The sequence below is a fragment of the Rhodamnia argentea genome, chromosome 1 (assembly GCF_020921035.1).
Source record: "Rhodamnia argentea isolate NSW1041297 chromosome 1, ASM2092103v1, whole genome shotgun sequence".
Lineage (NCBI taxonomy): Eukaryota > Viridiplantae > Streptophyta > Magnoliopsida > Myrtales > Myrtaceae > Rhodamnia > Rhodamnia argentea.
This window is the reverse complement of record NC_063150.1, coordinates 27,876,007-27,894,840: the sequence shown is the minus strand read 5'-3', so window position 1 is coordinate 27,894,840 and position 18,834 is coordinate 27,876,007. Positions and strand designations below refer to the sequence as shown.

The 18,834-nt window shown below is 41.1% G+C and overlaps 2 protein-coding genes across 3 annotated transcripts; both read left to right on the top strand.

Moving 5' to 3' along the window:
• The first annotated feature begins 4,919 nt into the window (after positions 1 to 4,919).
• LOC115751766 lies at positions 4,920 to 5,905 on the top strand. Its single transcript, XM_030689751.2, has 2 exons — positions 4,920 to 5,085; positions 5,212 to 5,905. The coding sequence occupies exons 1-2, from the start codon at positions 4,996 to 4,998 to the stop codon at positions 5,713 to 5,715; spliced, it is 594 nt and encodes a 197-aa protein (XP_030545611.2). The 5' UTR covers positions 4,920 to 4,995; the 3' UTR covers positions 5,716 to 5,905.
• Positions 5,906 to 15,811: 9,906 nt separating this feature from the next.
• On the top strand, positions 15,812 to 18,785 carry LOC115751764 (epoxide hydrolase A-like). 2 transcript variants are annotated; one of them, XM_048285340.1, is made up of 4 exons: positions 15,812 to 16,397; positions 17,622 to 17,863; positions 18,223 to 18,499; positions 18,653 to 18,785. In XM_048285340.1, the coding sequence occupies exons 1-3, from the start codon at positions 15,915 to 15,917 to the stop codon at positions 18,467 to 18,469; spliced, it is 972 nt and encodes a 323-aa protein (XP_048141297.1). In that variant the 5' UTR covers positions 15,812 to 15,914; the 3' UTR covers positions 18,470 to 18,499; positions 18,653 to 18,785. The 2 variants fall into 2 exon arrangements, with proteins under 2 accessions (XP_048141297.1, XP_030545608.2); XM_030689748.2 differs by lacking the exon at positions 18,653 to 18,785 and having other exon boundaries at positions 15,813 to 16,397; positions 18,223 to 18,598.
• Positions 18,786 to 18,834: the final 49 nt, after the last annotated feature.

Sequence of the window (18,834 nt, the reverse complement as noted above, 5' to 3'; positions counted from 1 at the left end):
AGAGAGAGCGAGGTTTAATCATCGACCGCACATTTGAAATCCAATTTCACTAGAGATTGTATGTGTCTCTTCTCCATATCATTGGAATTCATGCGAATGCACGTTCCACCCCATTTGCAAGAATTTCGAACTGTTCTGCACCAAATTATCGGGCCAGTTCGACACACAAAGAAGACCCATCTTCTTTGCTTGCGGGTGTCTGTTGGGGTTTACTCGTGACTTGCGAGGAAAGGATTCTTCCCTTACCCTAGGAAGTGCCCAGCTCCATTTTCGCAGTCACTTTTGACCACTTTGACTAATGATTCCGACGGTGTCTCATCAGGGGGGAGATTTGTCTTGAGACAGGTGCCGTTTGGTTTGACAGAATTGAGAGGATAGAAACCAAACGACAGACATTTGGAACGATGATTACTTTCCATCATCGGGCCGATTTTGTCCGCCAATTTATGAGTACGGCGCTTGGATTTTTATTTTTGTTTTATTTTATCCGTTTATGTAACGAAGTTCTTCCATCGATCGGTCGCCGCCGTTAGCGGCACGGCTGAGTTGCTGGTTTGGTAAGGAATAGACATGTGCCTTTTAGCCGAATCGGTAAAACAAGAAGAAAAATTCAAGGGGAGAGGAGGTGGGGGTAGAGAGACGCCGGAGGAGAAAGAGGCATCGCTGCCAAAATGCGGCCATCGTCGAGGGTCGCTTGGCCTAAGCTAGGGTTACATAACGGATCGACGAGGTGCGATGGACCATTTGCAAGCCAAAAGGAGAGGGTCGTAGAACCCTCCCCATTGCCATCATGACGGTCGTGAGACCCTCGATTTTTGCTGGAGAGGGCTGCGCGACATTTGCTAGATAGGGCGTGACTAAAGCCAAATGAACCTTGCTAGTGGTCACAAGGGGCAACTATGCTTAATCCTCTCTCTCTCTCTCTCAAAATGGAATCTATTCCAAACATATATGTCATGGTTTCTTACCTCAATATGGTACAAATATCTAAATTAAATATTTTTAGATACTTTTTCAGACCTATTGCCGATACTAAGTAGTATTCTATGGTTTTTTTCTATTGTACGTTGAGAAGAGATAAGCAGATTAACGAAGGTCATTAGTTGCGCTTCTTGTAATATAGCTGTCAAAATACATGCCCTACCTACGGATATACCATTAAAGTTTACTCTCTTGTTGGTTCATAAAAATTCATTCCTATTCCCCACAAAGTTTGGAGCCACCGGCCGAGTTTGAATACATCCATTTCAAAGGATCAAACCCTTTTAGGGAAGCTTCAAACCTATTGAATCAACTAGGATGGGACGAATCAGCGACCTATTTCAGATGGAGAATCGATGGACGGGTTTTAACGGATCTTATCTTACGGATAGATGGACGGTTCGTGTTTGAAATATTTTCATATGGCTAGAAACTTATTACATCGATGATTTTCGTAGCATGAATTCTTATTGTATTACCATGGACTCGGCGAAACTCGACCCCGAAATCAGTAAAAGCAAGCACTTGATCATCGGAATACCTGTTTCGAAATACAAGCCTCATATTTGAGTTAACCTAAAATCAATCATATCGTCATCGCCATGCACGTGAGCATGTGGGCGAATTTCAGAGTTCCCTCGTGGCATTCATGACCTTCTTTACCCAAAGGAGATTTAAAAAAGGGCAAAAAAAAGGGAGCAATACTTTGCCCGTGACCCGTCAAATAGCAATGAGATTAACCAGCATATGGCATTCACATGGCGCTCGAGCACCGTTGCTTGCCCTGCAAAAAATGGAATAGGGTCTTCCTAGCATAATAATGATATGACGGTAGAATGCTAGAAGTCTCGCCATAATTACTATATATTTTTTACCATTCATAACGCTTGCAACCGAGATTGTTCTGTCATCTTCTCAAATCTCAGTAAAATATAATCTCAATTATTGCTAATTCCAGCTTCAAATTAACTTCTATCGCGCCCTTCCCGAGCCTTAGTCCTTGTACATATTCGTAGTAAAACTCGAAACGGGGTTAGAAATTTCGAGGTATTTTAAACGACAATCTCGAAAATTCAGCAATGGGTCAAAGCCAAGAACGGATTAGAAGCGTAGAAAAGTTGGTTTTCCGAGCTAAAAGTGCTTTTTCCGATGAAGTGTAAGCTAACTTTATGGGCGAGGTCAGGGCCGGTTTGACAAGGAAAGATGCTTAGTTTCGTCCGATCCGATACAAGCGCACGCCAATGCACGTGAATAATCTCATCTGGATGTAGTCAAAGAACTGGAACTGGGCATGTGCACGGTATGAAGTTTGATTCTTTTGGTGCACCGTTTGGGGTACGCTTTTGCAGAAGACATTTGGGGTACGCTGCTGCAGAAGACATGATCAATGGATAGTTATTGGAAATGGAACTTTTGACGGGTGCATCACTGATGAAAATACGAGATCCTCGGACATCGATTTTTCTGCCTGACATATCCATTCTTGTGGAATGAATATGTGCTTAGCCCATATGGTACTCTGTTAATCCTCGTTGTTTTATGGATTTTGGGCTGCGCATTGCTTCAATTGACATTGCTTTGAAGTCTATGTACTTCTCATATATATATTTTAGCAATGAATATAATTTTCCTTGTATCAAATCATTTAAGACTTGAGCTTGGATATAATTTTATTCCCAAAATTACTGAAAGTCCCAAAGCTTGTCGCGAAAGTTCAATTGGGTCATAAAACTTGCAAAAAATACAATCAAATCCTAAAACTTTTTGAAGTTATGCAATCCGGACACCAAATCCAGGGGAAGGCCGCCAGTTGTGAGGGCCCTTCTCCATTGATATCCCTCGTACAGATTTAGGCGAGGGCTCAACGACCCCCGCCGACACTTTCCAGTGACGGAGAGGCAGCAAGTGAGAGCTTCTTTCTCCTTTTTTGTTTCCTTTTTAAAATTGTGCTTATTTTTCAATATAACTAAAATAAAATTTGTATTGAAAAATCAAATTATCACCAAAATAGCATTATTTTAGCCACATTAGCGCCACATAGGACCGAAAAAATAATAAAATAACTCGTGTCGTTATTTTTCATTAGTCAAATTATATAAAATTAACGGAATGACTCGATTGTATAAATTTGACAAGTTTAAGGACTTACTTATACTTTTTGCTTATTATATCTCGAATTTGAGTCGTTTACGAAACCCGATATAGTTGGATTGTTAAATATCCAAGTCTAAGCACGAGATATGCACCAGTTATTCCGCCTTGTTCAACGTTTGACTACTCTGACCAAGAAGTGAACGTGGGAAAAGAAAAAAAAGAAGCAATGTGGGGCCCAAGGCAATTAGAGATAAAAGGGCAAAAAGGAGAACAAAAAGAAAAGAGAGAAAATATAGGTTTTTACTTTTAGTGGAGCCCTAGGTTGTCCCATGTGCTATATTGTGGCCGCCAGATGTGCTCTTCGTCAAATAAAAAGAAAGCCTGCAGGAGCCGCACAGAGTGACAAAAAAGGAGCAAAGAGGACATCGCACAGTGATGGTCGTCACACGAAGAAGTTCTTGGTTTAGCCGTGTCTGACCGACTGTGCTTGACGCATGAACACAGTAATTTGTGTTTTGTGAGTTTTATTATAATCAATTATGAGTTGTTTTATCAGTAAATGCTTTGAGTTTTGGTATAATTTAAGTGCGAAAAATACGAACATAATGAGCGATTATAATTCCGATTCTCCGATTATAGTAAATTATTCGTGATGACTCTCCCGTGAATATAGATATCGATATTCAAATCAAATCACGTAATCTCTTATGTCCTTTATCGTTCGTCGTTATTTCTCTAAGCTTTTCGCCTTGACTTATTTGCAAGATCCCGATTAGTTTACGCGCGTTATATTACAACAAATATTACTTGAGCCGACTTGTCGATCCGCTCGGAGATGCTTTTATATTGCTAGATTCATAAGTCAACATTCATCCTTGAATGGTCATCATCTTTGTCTAGTTACTTAAGAGTACTCTTTTCGAAAGCTTGACCTACGTAAAATAAATTGGGTCGTTACAGATGGTATCAGAGTAGAGTATGTCTCCTCAAATACATGCAAAGCTCACGTCAAGTGATTTATAACTAACACTCGTGCCCAAATGGCTTACTCAAAATTCTACGGGGTTGGTTCGTCACGTGCGAATAGACGACATCCAAGGCTAACACGTGAATGTTAGCACCCTCAACTCTCTCTTCTTACTTTCGCCAGTAATCCCAAGTCAAAGAGTTTTGTTTTTGTTTTTGTTTTTTTCTTTCTTCTCCCTCCCTTTTGGTCTGTCCCTGGCCTGAGGAGAAAAGCACGTTTCGTCACCCCAAAAGATGGAAAACCCAACAAAAAGACGACAGGACGAAAGACCAACCTCGGATCAAAAATCCAGAATCAACCTGTTGGCATGGCGTAGCGTAGTGTACCTTTGACTTGGAGGTCCACGTGTCTTCTAATCCAACTCACTAACGTGCATTAGTGGAGTAAAGTCCCGTTACATCACAAGTCTCAAACTATTTGCCCAAAGCTTTACGTTTTCCATTGAATCTTTCTCCTCTTTGAACAAGAAGAAGAGCTTAAAAGGGCTGTTTAAGCCTCCTCCTGATAATGTGACCCATCCATCCGCGAGCATTTTTGCGCAGGTTCCGCGTACCCATCGTCCCCCACGTGCGAGTGCGGCAAAAGAGAAAATGCAATAAATGAAGTCACGGCATCGAAATTTCAACAGACTTACAAAAATAATTCAAGAAAAATAAATAAATAAATAAATAAATAAAAAGAAATGCTAAAAAAAAAAAAAAGAATTATGGGAAGCATTTACTAGGGTTTCCCAACATCAACGGCACTTCCCACCTTGAGCCCCTTAAGACCCCAAAATATAACAACCAAAAAGCAAGTCTTCCCCACCACTTTCTTCTTCGTCGTCGATACTATATACTGTTGATCCCTCTGCTCATCATCAAGCGGAGCAACGCCGGCCCAGAAACACAACAATGTCGGCCAAAATGTCTCCAATCTTCCCCATTCCAGAGCCCCACCACTTCAGCGACTACGGCTTCGACCCTCAGCTCGACTTTTTCCAGGTGCCCCGCTCGCACACCCCCGGCCTTTTTCCTTCTCTTCTTTCTTTTCGTGTGGCGTCTCTCTCGTTTTTCTCTCGTGAATGAATGAATGAATGCTCAGCTTCTCGAATCCCGATTTCGTTGCAGGTTTTGGGCGAAGCGAGACGGCACAAGCGCGACGCGGCCGCCGCGAGGCCCATCGACTCCGTCCACTTCAAGCTCCAGAAGCCCATCTCCAAGGACGACCACCATCACAACAAATCCAAGAGGTCTTTCTCCTCCTCCTCCTCCTCCTCCTCCTCCCACCACAAGTTCAAAAGCAAGACCCGGTGGTGGAGGAACGCGCTCCTCTTCTTCAAGCGGTGGGCCCATCACCACCACCACCACCAGCGGTGCGACCGCACCGAGGACCCGCGCCCCTTCCGGGGCTCCGTGTCCGGGCCCGTGTACCTGGCCGAGAGCAGGAGCGGGCCGCCGGGGACGCCGTACAGGACGGCGAGCAGGCCGTCGTCGGGGCCGCTGGCGGGGACGGTGACGCCGGCGAGGAAGGGGGACGAGGAGGTGCCGTACGTGAGCCTCAGGGATCTTAACGTGGAGCCCCCGCGGCGGATCTCTACTTCCTCCGCCATCCCCATTTACCTGGTCACTTGAGCTCACTCGTTTCGTTCCTCAAAAGGCGTGCGATCCAAGTGGGTGGATGGAGGGAGGAAGGCTTTGATCCTCCTTTTCGTGTTTGCTGCTAACTTTCTTACTTTTTCACTTCTTACTTTCCAGTGAAATTGGCGAACTCGTGCGTTGACCCAGTCAGCTTGCTCCACCCTTCTCTCTCTCTCTCTCTCTCGATCTCGATTCAATGCTCAAAATCTTTAACTTTTTTTTATTTTTTTTCTGATCCATGTGTTGGCGAATAAGAATGCCCAAATCAATGCGATGACATGATTATGAACCATATGCACAAAACATATGCTAAGAGGATCATTTAATGCTTGAAATAGATTTGGCAGATTCGCGCTCATCGTCCGTATATAGTTCATCCATGACACCGACACGATCGTCACGCTGGACGGATCGTCCATCTTCTCTACCTCGCGACACCCTGCCTGCTCGGCGATCCGAACCCTGTTTGACTTGTACGAAAGCATTTGCTACATATGGCTGAGCGGATTATGTTTCGCAAAATTGGGTTAGACCATAAGTGCGAAATGAATTGCAAATTGAGCAGATCGGAGAGACTTGTTTGCTCCGTGAGCATGTGGCATTTTGATCGGGTCTGGAGGCCGAGTGCAAGGGGTGCAATATGCAAGTGCGGGGGCCGCAAAGGGCTACTCCGTGGACGCAACGGCACTTGGGGACCAAATGACATTGGGGATCCGCAATGTGATCTAGACCAAAGCGGAGTGGGAGCGAAAGAGGGCAAATTCTCGTGCGAACTCCGGTGCAAGGGTGGGACTGTGCTGATCTTTGTCTAGTGATTTGACGAATCTCGTGCGGAGCTTACGGCAATTGACAGATCTCGGTCGCGATTCATCGTCATGTCCACTTAGGTGAATTGTTAGCTCATTCTAGGAAGCCCGTTGGAGGGTCAGTCTTCTGATTGGGTGCGCAACGGTCAAGCTCCGTCTTCAGGTTCGATTCGGTTCCGTTCGGTTCGTGCACAGTAGTCAAACCCCGTCAAGGGGACCGATAAGACTTCGAACTCGGTAGACCTCACATTTTTGTTTCTTTTTTGGAGAGAGAGAGAGAGAGAACGAGCATATGCATGTTAACAACATAATCTGAGGAGAAAGCTTCCCCAAAACAAGGAGCGGCGGACTCCATGTGCAGGTTTGGAAGAGTAGGGTCCGGCAACTGGCTTTTGCTGGATCAGCCATCCCTTACATCGTTTTCTCATTCAATCCCCTCCAACGTTCTCCTCTGTCGGTCTGAACATGGGCTTCGGCTCCGATTGATAGCTACCCCTCCCCGTCTCTGTTCGTTCATTTGTCCTGACGTGCACGATCGAGTTTGGAAGTCAAGTCCAAAAACTTTTTAATTGGTTCCTATAAATGGGCACCTCAACTCAATTATATTGTTGTAATATAATGTGCAGAAACTAACCCAGATCTTGCAAATAAATAAATGCGAAAAGCCCTAGAGAAATAACGATGAACAATAAAGGACACTAGAGATTACGTGATTCGGTCCGAATATCGATACCTACATCCATGGGAGAGCCAAGAAGAACAATCCACTATAATCGGAGAATCGGAATTACAATCGCTCAATACGCTCGTGTTTCCCGCACCTAGATTATACTCAAACCTAAAGTGTTCACAAATAAACAACTTAATTGGATATAATAAAACTCACAAAGCAAATCTACTATTTAGAACTCCTCCGCACGCGACCAGAGAAAAGAAATCACCGTGTTCTCTCTTCCCTTTCTTCGCGTCGTCTTTCTGTGGAGTCCCTGAACGCGGCTTCTATTCGACTGAAAAGCAAAGGGAAAAATACCCTTTTTATCTATACACTGTTCGCTAGGCCTCAAGGAGTCAAAGATTTCTTTTCTTCCTTATTTTATTGACCGACCAATCCAAGATAAGCCAAAACAAAGGTCCACGTGAATCTTTTTTTTTTCAACAGAAACAAATCCCCACATGTAATATATATCCTTTCAAAAAGAATCATAATCCCAATTGGAATTCTCAGATTTATTCCTTAGTAGATTTGGATCGGCTTCATAAACGGTTTAAAAAACTCGAGACATATTTAACAATTATTAAGAAAAATTATCAAAAAAGTTCTAAACATTTCGCATTTTTACTAATTCAGTCATAAACCTATTTCATATTTTGCTTATTAAGTCCTATTGATCCGAAATCGCTAGCGTGAACATCGGCCGTCCTACGTGGCACCGCCGGCGCTTTGCCATATTATTCTTTTAATAATTTCTCGAAAAAATTCCAATTTCTTTTAATCATTTTCCTTTTTCGTCTTTCTGGCTTCAAAGGCCGGTGAGGCTTCGCGGCCGAGGGCAAGGGGCCCGCCCTCACGATGGCAAGATCTGGCCACACTTGACTGCCTAGGACAATGAGATCCTTTCAACTTACCGGTCCAAAAAAAAACCTAAGTTGTTCTAAATAGTAAAAAAGCAGGCAACTTCAAAGATCAAAGCAAAACATTTGTCCCACACGGGCAAGCGCACTCAAACTAGCCTGAGGCGATAAACATGGCCGTATATCAAAACTATGTATTGGACTGGACAATGGACTGAACCTGGTCTGGACATCTACTATGGAAAAATTTGAGGACCTAATTGGGCCTCATGGGCCAAAACCAAATCCACGACATTACTTTTAACCTAATTGGGCCTCAGTGCAAAAAATACAGAAGAAATCGGACAAAAAGAAGGAAAAATTTCTCCTCCTTTGGTGGGAGAAACGAGAAAGGACGGAATATTCCTCCTGCTAGGGAAAGGATGGGCATGTTGATTCCTTCCTTCCTCCCATGTATTTGCCTCATGAAGCTGAACTCAATGAATGGAGTGCAAACTTGTTGCTTGGTTAATAAAATGCCACACTATCTCTACCTCTATTTTGCTAGATTTTTTTTTTCTTCAATTTAACTTATCGAGATACCCTCCTCTCCTCTCTTCAATTTATTGTTTAATTTTTCAAAATCAAGCTAACCCACGATTCTGCATTATTTCTATCATCTCTCTCGTCAATTTCGCAGTACAAATGCTCTGTTATATCCAACAAAATGTCATTTTACTAAGCATCTTGCTATTACTTTTCCTAGAGAGAGTAGTCAATTTTAATTTACGGTCTCGTACTTTCTATCACGAGAAATTTTTATTTATAGCAGCTTATGAACCACAATTAATTGCCCATTTTTTTTATCATGTAGTGTGAGTGAAACTATATTTCAAATTCGAAAATTATATTTCAATTAATTATCTGGCCGATCTTGACTAAAAAAAAAGGAAAAATAAAAATTGATCAAAATATGGAATAGGTTAATTTGTTAGAAGCAAGGTCAAATATGAAAAATAATTATATGACGATCACAACTAAATATTAACAAAATATAAGCACATAAGGAAAAAAAAAAAAAAGGAAACTTCTTGATGTTCTAGTCCTACTATGAAGAAAGTAAATTCGATTATAGAGTCATTCGCATAGCAAGTAAATCAAAGCTTTAAATTATAATTAAAACTTCCCTCGTAAAATCTACTATGAGGTTTTTTTTTTTTTGGGTCGAAAGGAAAATTACTTTTTACGTGAAAGAGAAATAAATAACTTCAAGACAAAAGCAATCCCAAAGAGTTACAATCCAGTGCAAATCTAAAAAATGAACGAACCCGGTACATCTTGCAAAGACTATCTCATTTCACAAAAATCAATTTATCATAGCATCATAGCACAATCTACACCCGATCACCTAAACTTGCTTTGACATTAGTGATGGTTATACGCCGATATTCCTCTCTAGTAACTATGGCTTTGCCAAAAGGTGGTGCACACCTAGATTCGGCATCCCAACATCATCACCGTATAGCAATAAAAACAACACCAAAAGTTTGCCACAGTACAAATAACTCCTTGTAAATTATAAATCTATACAACACTTTGTAAATCTTATATCTATATCTAGATCAGGATAAAAGAACACACAAATGTAAAGCTAAATCTAAATCGGAAGATAATAGCTGCAAAATATATAGTAGTTGATCGCAAAATCACTTTATATAAATTCACCATTGAATACCGAGGGAGAGGAGCTTCGAAGACTTGCGAAACTCTTGCCTTTCGGAAGCAAGCACCTAGAGCTAAAGTGAGCAAGTAGAACCGGAGATAGCAAATTCTTTCGAAATGCTCACGCTTCGATCTTCAAAGCTTACAAGGGCAAAACTTTCCACTTCAGTAGTGGAAGTCCACAGCATCTACCACGAAATCAATGACGAAGTCTTGAAAAAGAAAAGGCAGAAAGATAGAGAGGGAGAGAGAAAGAACTAGAGCGAGGGAGGGAGAGGAGAGTCCCCCTCTCTCTCCCTTGGGAAGGGAAATCACGAAGGGGCTAGTGGTTGGGAACTGGGGAAGAGAGAAACCTAAGAGAAGGGTGAAAAAAAAAAATCCTATTATGAGTTTAAAAGTGAAAAAGGTACAAATAACTTTTTGAATTCCTATTTTGCAATCCCTATTATAATGTGAAAAGTTCTAAAGAAAGCACAAATCAGTGATGTTTTACTTTAGAAATCTACAAACTTATTATGGTAAAACACCCACAATGTCAAAATAGGCTATATAATTAAACTGAATTTAAATTTTCAGCTTGGAAATAAAATCTCCCTTGAATTATTTGATAAAAACACGAGCAATTAATTTTGTGTTCATATGCGTCGAGCTATTTTTCTACAGGACCTCCTTGTCATAACTAGAAGTGTACTAAATTTTATGCAACTATTGTGATTAAAAACATGAGACCATAAATTAAAATTGACAGTATTCTCTAAGCAAAGTGATAAAAAGATGCAAGATAAAATAACATCTTGTTGGATGTAATTTGATATTTATATTGTGAAACTTATAAGATAAAAGAGACAATAGAAGCAAATGCAGTTTTGTTTGTTAGATTGATTAAAAAAAAAAAGCAATAAATTGAAGAGAGGGAGAGAATTGTATTTCAGTTAGTTAATTAAAAAAAAAAGGAGTGTTTGACCAAAATAGAAACGGAAATAATGCCACTCGTTCATAAAAGCAAGCAATTGAAAATTTTCCTTTTGCCTTTTTGATCTCTATGTGATAGGAATATGAACGGAAATAGTGCCACTGGTTCATAAAAGTAGCAGTTTTAGGTTCTGTCTAAGTACTTTGAACCTAGAACCTACCTATCGGAACAAGTATTTCGTTTTTTGGATCCTAGAACCAATACTGTCACAAGTTCCAGATTAGTTCCAAGGTCTACCTAGGAATTGGCCAATTTCTTTCTCCTTTTTTTTTTTTTTTTGCATTTTTAGTTAAACAAAATAAAAGTAAACGCAATAGAAAAAATGAAGATTCCTTTGTCAATAGCAACAATCCACAAAAGATGAGCACGTAATATCAAATAATTAATAAAAAGTTCAATATATGTAACATAAAACCTAAATGATAGAACTTCAGTCTTCAATCATCCATGAAAAATTGCTCTAAATTCTAACCACTTGAAATTAAATTAATAAAAAAAAAAGAAATCAAAAGAAACAATAAACATGGTTAATCAATTAATAATATTTACTATTAATTAAATTAAAATAATTGACAAAGCCTCACGACACATATTTATTCAGCTTCAACTCCTAAACTTTATTTTTCGATGATAATTTCCTTATTAACACAATTCATACCTAAAAAAAAAAGATTGAATAAAGATTCATTAATTAGATATACAAAAGGATTACAATATAAAATGACATAAACATAACTAACTAGGTTTTTAGTTCGGTTCCCGATAGGGTTCCTTTGGGAATTGAGAACCAAATCGTATAGCACAGGATCTTGAAATGATGAAACTTAGGAATCGGAACGAGTCTCACCAAAACTTGAAACTGGATCGGTTCCCGCTTCTATCCTAGAACCATACTTATCCCTAGTGTTTAGACAATCATGCCAATCTCTCCTCTTGGAGGGAGGAGTTGATGCCTCATACCTTTTTTATTTCAATCAAAATAGCGTAGCCCTCAGGCTATACCGAGCTCATTGCCCTAGTTGCACGGGATCAGGAAAGATACTTGTCTAGAGATGGAAATCCAACTTTGCTTTATGCTATTCGCTTGGCCTTAAAATTGTTACACGTTCTTGTCGCTTTTGTCTTCGAGGTCCCATCTCAGAGATGGCACTTCCCAATCGGTCATCCATCTAAATGGTGAGCAAACGGGACTTTTTTCGAAAATGGGTAAAAAAAATTACCAAATTAGGTCAATTTTTTTTATTTACCTATTTGGGCCCCGTGCAGTAGCCCAAGTGCCGCACGGGCCCTTTTTTTTTAATTTCTATTTTTTGCATTTTTTAGTTATTTTATATTTACAAAATTTATATTTATATAACTTTGTAAATATAAATTTTTTTCTTTTTGAAGCTTATTTTTATAACATAATTATCAATAGTTAATTGGAAATTTTATTAAGATATATATAATTAATAAATAATTTTTTTTGTAAGGGTAAGATATATATTCACTTTAACCAAGGCGCAGCCATACAAGAGCAAATAGAAGAGCAAAGGGAGCCCGACACTACAAAAAAAGGGGTCTTGCACTCGTGATGACACTAGTCAATGTCATTAAGAGTGCAAGAGTGTCGTGGGTCCAAAAGAGGGACAAGGGTCCTTATGGAAAAAGAATTTAGTATTTATGTAATTAATTAATTTAATATGTATATAATTAATAAAAATATTCATAAAAAAAATTGTAAGATATATGAAGATGACATATCCAAGTTAAAAGAACGTTGATAACAATCCATGAGTTAAAAAAATCCAGCAAATCAAAATTGTAATAATAGATAACAATCCTCAACCCCATTTATATTCACCGATGATGTTGTCCTCCTACGTGGCCTTTTGTTCTGCAATCAAGTTGTCTCTGTTGTTCGGCGGGTCTAATATTGTACCGAGAACGAGAACGAGATTCCGGATGAGTAAGATGTGTAGATAACGAAGGCATATCATGTGATGGGAAGTGTGATCGTGATGTGGATGCATCATCAAAGTGGGAAAATATCACACACTCGGACGGTACATATCTTGCTATAGAAGGGCATGAGAAAAGAGGAGAGAAATCGGATCCATAAGAACTCGGAGAATTAGCTGGAGTCTGGGACTGTCGATTGTCACGGAAGGCAAAAGCGATCCCTCGTGAAATGGGTTCGATAAACCGGCTGAACTTTGCATTGAAATCTGTCTGTCGTATGATAGGCCAAGGGGTAGGGGACGACATCATTAACTAGAAGAGCTCAAGTGGTCATTCGGATCAACTGAACAGTCTCGGACGGGTCATCCTTGTGTGGCCCAATAGATGTTGCTATAAGTGTTGGTTGGGGTGGTGACATCATTGACATACGCCTCTTCTCATCGTAGGCGTATGACATTGCCCTAGCTACCCTCGCTATAGCCCGCATGTTCTCCTAAGATCTCGTGGAACTTAATTACATGATTTGTTCCATCCCATCACCTTGTTCATGAAACCAAAATCAACAAAAGTTATCAAATGCCAATAACTTATGTTTCTAAAAAAATAATTAATGAGGTAAATTAAAAGTGTTTACACGAACCGCTTCATCAATTACACCTCCCTTGTAAGAAATCCATGCTGTGTGTGTCTATGGTACCACTCCAAATATTCTGAATTATAGTAAAGTAGCTCCGTTGCAGGAATACTATGGACTATATAGTCAAGACGATTGTCCCATATATCAATCTATTGCTGTGCAAATTGACCAAATCCTTTACAACTAGCCTTAATTCAATATCATGAAAGGCTGTGTGATTACAGAGAGGAATAGGTATTGTCTGCTGCATATCAAACTGACGAAATACTCGATCCGGATAATGCTACTCAACAATGTGAAAATAGATGAGTAGGACACGAACCCTCCATATGTGTTGTCTCTACAAGCAGTAATATGGTAGAGTCCGTAGAATGTCATCGGTGTAGGGCTCCCATGTAATCTATTATCGTATTAAAATATATCAAATTAAATAAAGAATTAATTTAAAAGCTAACATCACATTGAACTCGTTGGTTACTATCATTACTTACATATGTGAATGCCATTATATCAAATTGGTAGCACGGATATGGCAAAATATGTGGGGGATTCCTTTATTGTTTGTCGGGCTTGACTCCACTTGCATAAACAAAAAACAAGAACAATTACATATATTATACTCATTGAAAAAAAATTTATGACTCACGAATTGAAAAAGCAATATATCACATACGTACTACCAAGATATGCATATGGTAAAGGATCACCATTTCTAATGGATGGAGAGACACATCCGAAGCGATCCCAAGCCCAAATCTGCAAATACATGTAGGGCACCATTGATTTGGTGCGGCGATGGATCATTCGCATTGCATAGCTCATGATACAACCACGTAAGTGCTCTTGAACTCCAACTATACTGCATAGGATGCTCGAGGTGTTCTAGTAGTAGAAGAAAAACAAACTAACCCCGGCACTTGATTTGTCCGAAATGATGGATCTTCCAAGCAATCGGAGAATGAATACCCTAGCATGCTGCAGTATGGTAACCTCATCGGTATTGTTAGGAATTACACCAAAGCATTCTCTCGCTCGGCCTAACTTTACCACGTAACCATGTAATTGGGGTGAGCGCTCACCAAATAGATTGTCACAAAGAGTGCCCCAATTTATATTAGTGAAGCTAGTAACTGCATCTCCATCGATGTGAAGCCTTATTAGAACTGCGATATCCTATAATGTGATCGTGCATTCACCTTTCGGCATATGAAATGTGTGAGTCTCGGGCTTCCATCGCTCGATCAAAGCTGTAATCAAATGTCAATCAAGTTGCCAAAATCTCATTAAATAAACTTTGCAGAATCCCGAAACTTGAAGATATGGTACTATGCGATCATCAAGTTCAGGTACGTATAGCATCGATCCACCTCGCCGACATCTAAGAACTTGATTCTCATCTATCCGTGAAATGTTACATTTACCATTAATAGCAATTTTATTACGATACTGTTGTTACAAAATGACAAATCAACTGCTCAATTTCTTAATTTCGTCAAGATCCCATATGGCATGTGATCCGTGTCGGGCCCGCCATGTAAGTAGTGAATCATCCTCGTGTCCCGGCTAAATGTAATTTCTCTATGCCATGTCTACAAATGGAACATAGGAACTTAATAAATATTGCATAATTGTGATATTATAATGTTACAAAAAATATTTAATACCGATAAAGGCGCCCGAGGCGAGGCGGATCTCTTTCAATGAGCGAGAGAGGATGACAAAGAGAAAGTACCGAGAGAGGGAGAACGAGGGCAATGGAAAATGAATGAGAGTAACGAAAAATGAATGCGGGCAAGGGATAAAATGAGGCGAGGGAGGATGTCTTCGTTGGAGGATCGTCTTCAACCGGAGAAAATGAGGCGAGGCGAGGGAGGATAGGCTTTGCTATAAAGCAAAGCCGAATTGCCCTCACAGGCGTCTATGTAAGGCCCGCCGAGCCCCGTTCGGCGGTGTAGCTGCCGTGCGGCAGCCTAAGTGCGGCTCCGTGCTGCAGTCAAAGTGCTGCGTAGGGCCCAAATCGGTAAATAAAAAAATTGACCTAATTTGGTAAAGTTTTTTGACCCATTTTCGACAAAAACCCGAGCAAACGCTAGAACTCACAAGTCTTTGACAAATGGTGAGTGCCCACACGACCATCATCGATCCAAACACCCTGTGACCGAACCTAGATCATTCTCGTTTCCAAACGGAAACCTTCTAACTGCCCGCGACCGTCGCGGCAAAGACCCGATGGTGGCTTATGATCGTGCGCGATGAGGGAGGATGCACCTATCTAGCATTAGAGATGAAACTGCGGGTTGCTGGTCGTTTGGTCCTTTTTAGTGGGGTGAGCGATCATCGACGATGGCTGACTCGAGCGCATAAGATATTATCATGTGGGCAAAGTCACATGTACTCTGAATTTGTCGTGATCCTGACGGTCTAAAGTGGGGCTTGGTCATTTTCCTCTGGAGTCTTGACCTTCCTCCAAAAGGTTCTTCCCCACTATCTCCTCACTCTAGTTCCTCCTTCAAAACCACTTTGAAAAGCAGAGCTCAAAAGCACACTTCAGACACAGAGAGAGATGGAGATGGAAGGCATAGAGCACAGGACCGTCGCCGTTAACGGCATCGCCATGCACGTGGCGATCAAAGGCCCGCCCGGCGGCCCCACCGTCCTCCTCCTCCACGGCTTCCCCGAGCTCTGGTACTCCTGGCGCCACCAGATGGCGGGCCTCGCCGCCCTCGGGTACCGGGCCGTGGCCCCGGATCTCCGCGGCTATGGCGACACGGACGCCCCCGCCTCGGCCTCGGCCTACACGAGCCTGAGCTTGGTAGGGGACGTGGTGGCCCTCCTGGACGCCGTGGCTAAGGAAGAGGAGAAGGTGTTCGTCGTGGGTCACGACTGGGGAGCGATGGTGGCGTGGCACCTGTCCCTGTTCCGGCCGGACCGAGTGAAGGCGCTGGTGAACCTCAGCGTCCCGTTCACCCCACGCAACCCGGCTCGGAAGCCCCTGGAGGGCCTCAAGGCCGCTTATGGTGAAGGCTACTACATCTGCAGATTCCAGGTTCTTTTCCTCAGATTTTGTCTATTGCGGGTCTGTTCACACATGCTAAGATTCATCCGCGGAAATGGGCATATTACTTGATCCGAGAGACACTAAAAATCATGTAAAATACCAGAAAAAAAATTCGATCTTCGTATGTCTAGTATCATTCTTTTCGAAGTTGCGAGGCTTGTGTGCGCATGGTTGTTGCAGTATGATAGACTTTGAGCTGTGTTTTCTGGGAAGACGGTGAGAGATGGTCTTATGTTGTTGTTCTTTCTGCTCAGTGATCGACGTAATCTCGATGGTTTTCTTAGTATTTGGCTTCGTAGTCTTTTGTTTTTTCTGTTCTGCAGATTGATTTGAATTGTTCTTTCCTGGGAAATGCTGACCAGACTTCAAATTATTTTGAGCTCGTTATCAATTTTTCTTGTCCTACTTACCAATCTGCGATATCAATGTGCGAAGAACTTGATCTAAACAAGCAAATTCGAACGTTTGGTCTCCCAAAATCGGAATGAACCCCCAAAGAGAAAAGGTAAACTGAATCGACTTTATCAATTGCTGTTCCTGCTGCTGGCAAAACTAAGAGGTTTTTTGCCTTCATGGTGATGCAGGTCTGTTCTCCCTGTCCTTAGCTGATATGACTAAGCCTAATATGATAACTGCATGAGATAATCATAAGTACGTGATGGTCTCATGTTTGCGTGAAGAATGAATATTTAACTGATGTTTCATTGTGGACTCTTTAGTTTAATGTGTCGTGACTTTGCTGAAATTGTTTAATGTTTGGCTTTGGTTAAAGGGGCCACCTTTGTCTACTTTCCTACTATTTAAACTGATTATCTTAATTTGGTTAATCAGTGTTAGGAACTTAAAATAACATACATGATCCGTTTCTTGACCCAATGACATCGCCCATCGCTGTGTGGAAGAGCGAGGACATTCATGTGATCACGCAATGCATCATCTTTACCTTTTCTTTTTCTTTCTCTAACTACAGTGATAGAGCTGATGACGTCATGTCATCGCGATTCATCTTGCAGAATTTTATCTTATGTTTGTACTCTTATTGATTTGAATGACAGGATTTTACTTATGTGACAGGACAATACACTACATGACTCAGTTCGAATTATTCCATAACACAGAAAATGTCATTTAATAACTAAAATTATATCTATCTTGCGCCTGTTAATGATTAGCTTTGAGTCAAGCCCAGCTTAGTTGATTGATACTACATAGGAGCCTGGAGAGATGGAAGCTGAGTTTGCTCAGATTGGTACAAGGAGAGTCCTCGAGGAATTCTTGATGTACCGAAACCCAAGCCCGCTTTTCTTGCCGAAAGGGAAAGGGTTCGGGCACCCAACGGGCGACCCGATCGTCTTGCCCTCATGGCTGACCAAGGAAGACGTTGACTATTATGCCTCCAAGTATGAGAAAACAGGGTTCACTGGTGCATTCAACTACTACAGAGCTCTGGATCTGTATGTTGCTTAACCCATTTCAACTCTTGCCTTGTGAATCCGAAGCATCTATTGCATGCTAGGGTCATTTTATTTTAGAAAACTAAGTGCATCTTTCTTGGTTATGGTGATATTATGTAAAAAATTGCGGATTTCAGAATATTGAGTATTGATTACCAACTCATCTCATGAAGTGTCCTTATAAAATAGTCCGAGAGACCTAACAATTCAATGCTAATCAGTTATCACACCGACATAGTGTCCTAAGTTAACCACAACACGAGAATTTCATCCAGAAGCTAAATATCCAACTAGTTTTCTCCAACTACCATCCAGTAATGACATCTCATGTTAATTTCATTGTGGTGATGTTGTTGCAGGAACTGGGAGCTCACAGCACCATGGACTGGGGCTCAGATCAGAGTACCGGTCAAGTTCATGGTCGGTGAATTGGACCTCACTTACAATGCTCCTGGCACTAAAGACTTCGTACACAAAGGGGGGCTCAAGAAGTATGTGCCTTTTCTTGAGAATGTGGTGGTCATGGAAGGAGTGGCTCACTTCATCCATGAGGAAAGACCTCAAGAAGTCACCCAACACATTCACGACTTCTTCCAAATGTTCTGAAGTTTCCAGGCTTGTCTACTTATCAATCGAGTGTCGCATCGTCGAAACCTATTTAAATGTTGTGGGTGTGAAAAGGATTGTTCAGTGGCTTAGTCCCGATCCCGAAAATTTCTTTAACTATGTTCATGAGACTCTGAAGCAGTTTGCTTTTCTCTGCTAAAAAGATATTTTCATGTTTCCTAGTGACTCAAAATCGGTCCATGGAAGAGGATATGTTTTGACTAGTGCAAAGTGGAATCACTACAAAGGAAGCACATTGTATGCGTCTATGTGTATGTGCCAAATCAAAAGAAAAGAACTCCTGCCGAGGTCCGAGGGCATGCGCTCTCTACTGGTTTATAACTCATAAGAGCAATAATTGAATA

Bases quoted from the DNA above. Each gene is read 5' to 3' on its own strand.
- LOC115751766 (XM_030689751.2), top strand. From the start codon at position 4,996: ATGTCGGCCAAAATGTCTCCAATCTTCCCCATTCCAGAGCCCCACCAC. The intron at 5,086-5,211 runs GTGCCCCGCTCG...ATTTCGTTGCAG, and splicing joins CTCAGCTCGACTTTTTCCAG to GTTTTGGGCGAAGCGAGACG.
- LOC115751764 (XM_048285340.1), top strand. From the start codon at position 15,915: ATGGAGATGGAAGGCATAGAGCACAGGACCGTCGCCGTTAACGGCATC. The intron at 16,398-17,621 runs GTTCTTTTCCTC...GATACTACATAG, and splicing joins ACTACATCTGCAGATTCCAG to GAGCCTGGAGAGATGGAAGC. The intron at 17,864-18,222 runs GTATGTTGCTTA...ATGTTGTTGCAG, and splicing joins TACTACAGAGCTCTGGATCT to GAACTGGGAGCTCACAGCAC.